General features: G+C 46.6%; 1 protein-coding gene across 1 annotated transcript; it reads right to left on the reverse strand.

The window, feature by feature from the left end:
- Nucleotides 1-6,235: 6,235 nt before the first annotated feature.
- LOC130497652 (transcription factor HY5-like) lies at nt 6,236-8,800 on the reverse strand. The gene is made up of 4 exons (XM_056990629.1): nt 8,785-8,800; nt 6,845-6,955; nt 6,516-6,648; nt 6,236-6,410 (listed from the first exon to the last, which is right to left on the reverse strand). The coding sequence occupies exons 1-4, from the start codon at nt 8,798-8,800 to the stop codon at nt 6,236-6,238; spliced, it is 435 nt and encodes a 144-aa protein (XP_056846609.1).
- Nucleotides 8,801-9,447: the final 647 nt, after the last annotated feature.

The following is a 9,447-nucleotide window of genomic DNA, read 5'->3' on the forward strand; positions in this document are numbered from 1 at the left end:
GAAGGTCAAGTCGCGCCCTCTTGAACAAGGTGATCTCGTTCTTCGAAAAGTCTTCGAGAACACTAAGGAGTGGAAGGCTGGCAAGCTTGGAACTAATTGGGAGGGGCCATACAGAATCACACAAGTAGTAAAACCTGGGGTTTATCGTCTAGAAACGTCAACCGGTGAAGCAGTCCCTCGAGCATGGAATTCCATGCATCTTAAGCGTTATTCCGTCTAGCTCCGTTACGTCCCGCTTCATCTATCATACAATCGTGCAAGTGCGCTTCACGAGCCACTCTTGCTCTATTGTCAAAAAAAAAAAAAAAAAAAAAAAAAAAAAAAGTCGACGTCGAGTAAGTGCACCCTCCGCGTCACTCTTACTCGACTCCAACGAACTACGAATGGCTTGATCCTCCTCAGAGGTACGTAGGCAGCCTTAATCGGTGCAGCTATAACAAAACAAAAAAAAAACACATCGAGTAAGTGCGCATGACGAGCCACTCTTACTGTGATACGTATGTCATCGCGACACTAAGCGGCGCGCCTCGTCGCCACAAACCGCGACTTGGTGAGCAATATCAGCGACTAAAATTGTTTTTGAAGGCTGCGAAGACACGACAAACGCCGCAAGAAAAGCGGCTGAGTAGCGCGCCTCGTCGCCGCAAACATCGCGACTTGACGAGCAATGTCAGCGACTAAAATTTGTTTTCGAAGACTACAAAGGGTAAAAGACTGAAGGATCATCCAATCGAAGCCAAAATAAGTCAAGTTCAGACAGTACAACAACAAAGAGGATTCCAAGAACCTCAAGAAGTAAAAGCAGCAGAAAGAAGGAAAAAAAAAAAAAAAAAAGAAAAACATCCTAAGGTATTTAAATCATACAACAACATAAGGATCTAGCAAGCCGGATCTTTTCCCTGCCCCGCGAAGTCCTCTGACCCAGCTGATTCCACGGTTAGAGCATCCCCGCGAGCAGTCGAAGGAAGTGTTGTCGCGTCCGGGTCCGACAACAGATTAGCACCTTCCCCGCCCTTCATCGCTTCTTTCTCTGCCGGCTCCTCAGTCGTTCCCTGCTTCGCAACACTAGGATCTTTAGTGCGTTCCTTCATCATAATATCAAAGGAGTCATCGGGAGACTGCATCCTCTCCAAGGTCCCCGGGTCGATAAAGCTATCGTTTGTTCCGTACTTGTCCAGACCGGCAAGAACCTCTTCACTCACAAATGTGGAAGAAAGAATAAGCGGTGAAAGAGAAAGATCGGACTCAGGGATATCGCCGACCTTGAACTCATCCATTTTCACCTTGTACAACTCTTCCTGAGTCTTGTACAAGTCAATCAACTCTTGAGAAACATCGAAGCCCTCCTCTTTGGCTGCCTCAAGGCATTTCCGAGTTCCAGACGCCTGCCCGAACAAGTTATGAGCTTCCTCGAATTTGTCACGACGAACAGAATAGTCTCGGATATTGTCAAAACGCCGTTGGGCCTTCACAACCATGGCTGTCTCGACTCTAGCCCTCTCGAGAGTCACCTCGAGGACGCGGGAATCCCTAAGCCGTTTCCTCTCCGAAATAAGTGTGCCAACTACGGCATCCCTCCCCTCTGCCAGCTCTCTCTTCTCCCTCTCCAATGAAGCCTTTTCGCGAGTGAGAATCTTGACCGAAGATCGAGAATTCAGCACTTTAGCTTTCAGGTCTTCGAACGTCACGCGAAGAACCTTCTTATCTTCGGCAGCCTTAGCCATCGCAGCATCGTGCAGTTTGCGCAAACGGGAGAGTTCTGCTTCTGCAGCACGAGCTGACGCTTCCGAGGCCCCCAGCTGCGCCTGCGTTCGCCTAAGCTCAGTTTCGTATCTTTCCACCATACGATTCATGCTGCCATCGCTCTAAGATACAGAGAAGAAAATCAATAAATTAAACAACAGAAGCAAGCGAAGCAACGGGTCAATCGAAACCGACTATAAAGAAGAACTTACTCGTTTTCTAGCGTGAGCAGCCTCGATGTATTCCTCCTTAAAAAGGAGTTCCTCGACCGGTGACAGACTGATAGGACCGCCCCTTACTTGTCGTGTCAGTTCCGCGCACTGAACCGGGTTAGAGATCAGGAGAGCGTCCTCCTTATATGAGAAGTTAACCGTGTCAGGAAAATTCGTTGAAGGCCCTCTGGCGGCAAAGCTTTCGCTGGCGCCTGCACTTAGGGATGGAGCACTTCGAGAGACACCAGTCTTATTTTTAGCAACTTTCTTCTGCTTAGAGGTGGAAGAATCGGGAATTGGAGCGGACTCGTCTCCTTTCCCCTTCTTGTGCGCTGTACTGTCAACAGGGTCATCAAGGGAAGCGCTCTCAATCGGGGGATCCTCCTGACGAGAAAAGCTATGCTCGGTCCCCGCTGGTTCTCTTTTCCGCCTCTTAAGCCTCTCCTCAGAAAGAACCTTTTCAGGGGACTTAGCGGGATCCTCTCGACTCACGTTCAAATCTTCTATCCCTTCCTTGGAAGAAGCTTCGCGAGATCGTTTCTTCCCCTTCTTCTTCTTCGACGACTTTCGCTGCACTGACTCCTCAGGTATCTCAGAAGGACCATCTTCAGGAACGACGGACTCTCGCTTTTCCTCGGGAGGACCATTTTCCTTTTTCTCCCCCTTCTCAGCTGCAGCCGCGGAATCATCGTTGTCCGCAACTGGAGACGCAGCCAGAGGAGAATCAACGTGCGCTGCTTCAACCGACTCATCATCAACTTCAGGGACCGACTTCTTCTTCTTCAACGATCTCATTTGCCCCCTTAAGATGGCGCTCAGATCAGGAGTCTGATTCATCTTTCTCGCTTTGTTCACAAGCCTCTGCTGTTTCCTAGTAAATAACGACAAACGTTTCTTCCCCGGAACAATCACGCAAGGCAGTCTTGATCTCCAAATCTCTGTAACATAGGACAAAGATTTATGATAAGCAGTCCAGCAAATGAGAAGGCACGATCAAACAGGAATGAAAGCAAAAAAAACAGAATACCTCTGGCTACGCGATCTTGACGACGGCGTATCCAATCAGCGCTAAGATCGGCCCACCGACGGTGGCTGAGTGTCGCGATAGCTTGGGCGTGTTCGAAAAAATCTTCCGGATACGCGATCGTATTCGGATGCCGAACTGCAAAACAAAAGAGGGGGGAAATCCACGAATCAGTATCAAAAAGGGCAAGAAACTCAAAGATAACTACGATCTACCAATCTCGCGATCCCACAGGACCAGGAAGTCATCCTTTGGCGGTTCGTCAAACGCGTGTTCATCCGACTTAACAAAGAAGTAGTATCGCTGCCAATCCTTTGTCTTGTTTGGATGTCCGGTCAAAACATTGTAGGACGGACGCATCTTGATTGAGTGCGTTCCATGGGGCATAGGCCTCAAGAAAGTCAGCTCCTCAAAGGTCCTAACGCTCATCGGGATGTTAGCTTCGGCGGCCATAACCATTAAAGCAACCGCAATTCGGAAAGATCCATTCAGAAACTGGGTTATTGCCACTCCCCGACGGAGCGTATAAGCTGTAATCAGGCGCGGGATAGGGAACCATAACTTCGTATCTACACCAAAGTAGGATTCATAGATACACTGATACCCCACAGGCGGTGACCAAGGTCTCTGCCTAACCGACAGAATAAGGTAAGTCACTCCAGCAGCTCCGCAAGACTTCAACAAGTGTTTCACGCTACTGTGCGTAGAGTAGCTGGGAAACACGTTCGTCCAACACTGTCCTGCAATTCCAGGGTCGCGTAAAGTATCGCGAGAAATCGCCGGAAGCTCCTCGAAAAGATCGCCCGAGATATAACGTGTAGGCTTGTACTCGGGAGGCTCCACACTCTCCTTTCGGAGTCGTTTAATCGGAACCCTGAAAGCCCGCGCCTGCGCCTCGAGCCCATCGTTTCCGGCAACCTCGCGAGAAGAACCAGCGTTTTCCAACGCTCCCTCTCCACTGTCTCCCCCGTGCGCATCAACAACTGCCGAATCCCTCCCAGAAGCCGCATCCATCGCATCTTCCGAAGTGTCGCGGCGCAGTGCATCGGGATCGCGGCGCAGTGCATCGGGATCGCCTTCCGGCGAACCGCTCGGCGACTCGATCGCCTTTGGATCTGAAAAGCTGACTGCAGCCTTTCCCTTCTCTTCGCGGGATAATCTCCTTCCCGACGCCATGACGACCAACCGAAGCACCAGATCTTACCGGAGGGACTTAGAGAGAGAAAGACTAACAAAGTTAGAGAGAAGGGAGAGAGAAAAGGGAATACCTGAAACTGCAGAGAAGAATAACAAAAGTGAAGAGAGGCCACCCATTTATAGCAAAGGAAGAAGCACGATTCCCAAAACGTCATTATTAGGTCTAAATAGGCCTAAATGGGCCTTAATTAGGCCCGTAATCTCTCCTTCATCACTTGCAACAGTCACATCACCCAATCAAATCGAGGATTAGGATCAGCAGAAATCAAATCGGATCGTACCAAGACCAAACCGGTGTGAACCGGCCCCCGGTCTACCCCGTCGCCTAACTCATCCGGTTAAGAAGTCACGACCAGTGCGCTCACCTTTGATTCTCCTCCGTAAGCTGCGAGGACGATTAGCAAGTAGTCCATTCTCGAAGTTGCAAGGGAGAATCGCAACTCGACGAACACAAACAGATGATCTACATCCTGAAGAACGACAAAGCCGAGAAGATGTTTTCATCACCTATTTGTCACGATCAAAACTAAGGTTAGCGAGCAAACTCCCCCTTTACGGGTCAGAGGAACATCGCGACCAAGGGAGCGGATTAGCGAGTAAATTCGCCTTCAAAGGCCCCGCCTGCTGAAGTAACGAAACGGGTCGCGGCCAAGCAGGCCTCTTGGCAAGTAAAGCCACTCTTGGGGAACCACGAAGGCAGCGAGTAAACTCCCCCTTTACGGGTCAGAGGAACATCGCGACCAAGGGAGCGGATTAGCGAATAAATTCGCCTTCAAAGGTGAGCGCCTTTTGAAGTAACGAAACGGGTCGCGGCCAAGCAGGCCTCTTGGCAAGTAAAGCCACTCCTGGAAAACCACGAAGGCAGCGACCGAATCCTCCTCCCGAAACAGCGCGACTGGATAAGCATCCCGGCGAGCAAACTCGCACTTTGAAGTGCGAACAAACAAGCATCCCAGCGAGTAAAGCCACTCCTGGAGAACCACGAAACCAGCGACCATGCGTGCATCCCAGCGAGTAAACTCCCCCTTTAAGGGTCAGAGGAACATCGCGACCAAGGGAGCAGACTAGCGAGTAAACTCGCCTTCAAAGGCCCCGCCTTCTGAAGTAGCGAAACGGGTCGCGGCCCAGCAGGCCTCTTGGCAGGTAAAGCTACTCCTGGAGAACCACGACGGCAGCGACCGAATCCTCCTCCCGAAATAGCGCAACTGGATAAGCATCCCGGCGAGTAAATTCGCACTTCGAAGTGCGAGTAAACAAGCATCCTAGCGAGTAAAGCCACTCCTGGAAGAACCACGAAACCAGTCGATGAAGAGGGAATCGGCGAGTAAACGCACCTTCAAAGGCCCCGGCTAACCACCGCGACAAACCGCGCCTACCGCGACTTGGTGAGCCATGTCGGCGACTAAAATTGTTTAGTTGGCGAGTAAAATCGCATTTCTGAGCCGAGGTGCGTCACGACTAAAAACAGCCTCCAGAACACAAGTCAGCAACAGAGTCCGCATCCAACGCAATGCTGGGACATCTCCAAACCAGAATCCATCAGTTCATCGGACCCCTCCAATGCAGAACAGTCCGTCAGGATTAAACTGTTACTAATCACAGACAGACTGGGGGGACTTACTGTAGGGGAAGGATTACACCCCTCTAGAGGCCCGACGAACAGTAGTACACGGCCTGAACATAACCAGAAGTGGGCCGAGAAAGCGGCCCGGGAAGGTCTCTTTTAGTCGACCGCGCGACTAAATGACAAAAGCCCAATAAGCCGGCCAACCGACATAAGCCCACCCGGACTAGCGGACGTGAGGGCGAACTCGAGAAGAAGGTCTATAAAAGGAAGAAAGGGGACAACGTAGAAGGGATCCACACTTTTACACACTCACAAGGCGGCTAGATCTAGGGTTTTACTCCTCTCTATCCGCTATCTTGTATCGTTTCCAGGCTAGCTCTTCGAGCTCTACTTTGTCTCTCTCTTTACACTTACTCTGTAACTGGTTCCTGATACCTTCATCTATAAAACGTCTTTGTTAGACCCACAGACGAGTTCTTCGTCTTCTCTTTACTAGTTTCGACCGAACTCGGTTCTAACAATCTGGTTCTCGTTCTGCGAAGTAGAAAGTCTCTCTTCAAGTTCAGAGTTTCTGTTCTCCAAGTATTTCACTCTGTTTCCCAATTCACCCAAGTAAGCTTTCTTCCTCTCTCTTGCTTGCTGTGCTGAAACTCTGTTCCTCAACAACCTTTTTTATTCACACAAAATTACCAAACAATCCCTATCACGAAACCAACCTTTATTTACCACCCTCTAAACAATAATGGTAAAAAGTGTAAAAAACTGTGTATACCTCTTTAGCCGCTTGGTCTCTTTCTCAGCCGGAGTCCTCCCTCGCTTCCTTTGACCCTCTCCTCTGACCGTTATTTGTGTCTGGTCCGGACCAAACTCCGGAACTCTCCGTATCTCCTCATCGCTTTCAATTCCTGAGGGATAACAAAAAGAAAGACTTTTAAAACGGATCGAAGTTTACGGATCTTTCTCGGGGAAGACTAAAGATCTTCTGGCCAAATTGATAAAACCAATGATAATTTACTTAATATCCATTGCATGAGGCTAAAAATCGATAAGATCAAGCGTTGGAGAATCAAAAGTCGAATTTTAAATTGATAATTATTTTACCTTCTTTGATATCCAAATGAGGAGCAGAGCTTGAGGATCTCTCGCTGCTGGACGGTAGAGAGCTTGCATCAAAGTAGTCTGGACGGAAAAGGTCAGAAGTTGTAAACCTTACTGCGACGAAAACTAAAGAAAGAAGGATGCTTTAAGAGATGGGGTGGTGTGTCATTGATCTCCGATCCGTTGAAGAAGATGAAACGATGTAGATGGGAGATCGTCGAAGGGATTCAGCGACGTGTTAGGGTTATTGTTTGATTGGGCTTATGGGCCAACCAATTCAATTACGGATCAATAAGAAAGACCAATCCACACTGGTGTGACGTGGCCAAAATAAAGATTTCTCATTAGAGGATTTTTCAATCCTACGTGGACATGCTAAACGATTAGAGTATTCTCTTTTAGGGGGGTGTATTAAACTGTGGATTTTAAATGCTTGGATGGATTTAAGATGATCTAGAGGTTTAAAGTGGTTCGGAGTAAATTTCGTTTATATAGGTGGGATTTACAAAAACCAAAAAACAAAATTGGTGATTTTTATTGAGATTTTTTTTTTTTTTTTTTTTTTGATCAACCGATTTTTATTGAGATTTCCTCTCAAATTTCAGAGTACTTTAGATCAGTGATATATTAATCTATTTTTATTTTTGAATTAAAAAAACGTTAAGGGTTGTTTCCTTAGTTTAGTAATTTCTTTGGTTGGGATTTGATCTCGTCGATCAGAGCTTCTATGCTTAGTTTCTCTGTTACTTTCCTTTGCTATGTAAGCTTGGCTCTAGACTCAATATTAATGACAACCCTTTCTACAAAAAAAAAAAGAAGTATGTCTTCAAGTTTTGGTTTTGGAATGATAGATCATTCAAAAAGACTTATTTATGATCTTAAAGCAAGAAACATAGCTTTAGCCCTCCTCTGTTTTCTAGTGGAAGGAAAGAACCAGAGCACCTATCTACTACCTTAGTTTGCATATTTAGAGCAAGTAGTCTTACAGAAGCACAAAAAAAAAAAGAAATCGTAGTCTCGCAGAAGCTTTTGAGTGTTGATTCAGTCATTACATAAACACTTTCAGCTAATTAGAAAAAACTTCTAACAATAAACACAGAGACCTGAATCAAATCGACATTAGCAAGCGTCCCTTGGAAACATTCAGTTAACTTCTGTTGAGTTATGTTGACTGAGCTTTATATAGATGCTGGAACTTGGTGATTACTTGTGAGACAAGTATGTGCAGAATGATATGGTAGCTGAAGCAAAAACGTGATGGTACGTGAGTTGCTGAGGATATATGATGCAAAGGCCACATGGGCTTTGAATTAATAAGAGAAGTCATGTGGGCCTTGGTGATTTGTACTAAGCCCAATTCCGTGGTTAGGGTTTGGCGTTTGAGTATAAAGACAACGAGACGGTGACTGGAAGTGTTACGCGTCTAGGGTTTATTGAAGATGCACATAGATGTGTGTGACGTCGTCCTACCAGTTGAGAGATCTGGTAGTTTTGTTATAGAGAACTATACTCGTCAAGAAGACAAGGAGTAGTAGTTGCTCTCATCATTGTAATTCTAGATAAGAGTGGTCGGCACGGGTGTGTGCTGGTACCATATAGCAATTGTAGTTGCGATCTTTCTAGTGAATGAGTTCTGGACGTGGTCCCGGGGATGTAGGAAACGAACCTCGTTAACAAATTTCTATGTGTTTTTTACTTTATGCACTTACATACTTGCTCTCTAACATATTTGCAAAAGAATACATAGATTAGCCACAAATCTGTTCTTACATTTGGTATCAGAGCGGGTTCCCGCTATAGATGTGTCAGATCTAGTTTTGATTCGGGTATGATCCTGGAGATGGTATTTGTGGCTAAGATAGAAGACTTCAGCGAAGGTGTGGAGTAGTCGGAAACGCTAGGGCTGAACGAGAAATATGAAGCCTTGATAATCGACTTCTTACGTCTGTGGGACGTCATGGCAGTGAGAGCTCTATGAAACTATGGCTGCTTTGTTAGAAGTGACGATTTTAAGAACCTAGAAGAGAAATGCAGAGAATCAATGGAGAAGTAAGCTCATGAAGTTGTGGTGTTGACAAGAGGCTAGCCGTCGAAGTTTGAAAAAGGTTTTTGGTGGTTACAAGTGTGTAACTTGGAGATCAAGGAACATATAAAAATGTGTTGGCTTGAGCCTTAACGATGGTTAGAAATTGGTCAGTCGAGATACAACAGGTGTTTGTAGTCTCATAAACCTGATTGAACGACTTGAAGAGAGTGTTCAAATGATTTCTAATACAAGTTCATACTCCAATCTACCAAAGACCACTGAAACGATTCGTAGGAAAGTCTCAAAGGGGGCAGCGTAGAAGATGAAGACGTGTGTTTGTCAAGGCAGATCATTGATCGTATATAAAGTGTGGAGATTTTTTGTAGTGCATGTGGGTGTTTTAGAGGTCAGCGACAACATTTACTGGAAATCGCAGACATGTCATCAAGATTTGATAGAGAGAGAGACAAACTGGCTTGCGCTTGGGATCAATTTAAAAACTTATGAGAAAGAAGAGCTGGTTGTGAGCGTTATCTTAGTGGTGATCAGATTGGTACCGAGATGTGTGAGAAGCCATGAT

Source organism: Raphanus sativus, chromosome 1, assembly GCF_000801105.2.
Source record: "Raphanus sativus cultivar WK10039 chromosome 1, ASM80110v3, whole genome shotgun sequence".
Lineage (NCBI taxonomy): Eukaryota > Viridiplantae > Streptophyta > Magnoliopsida > Brassicales > Brassicaceae > Raphanus > Raphanus sativus.

Coding starts and splice junctions, on each gene's coding strand:
- LOC130497652 (XM_056990629.1), bottom strand. Junction 6,649..6,844: donor TCATTTGGATATCAAAGAAG/GTAAAATAATTA, acceptor GTTATCCCTCAG/GAATTGAAAGCGATGAGGAG. Junction 6,411..6,515: donor GAGACCAAGCGGCTAAAGAG/GTATACACAGTT, acceptor TGAATAAAAAAG/GTTGTTGAGGAACAGAGTTT.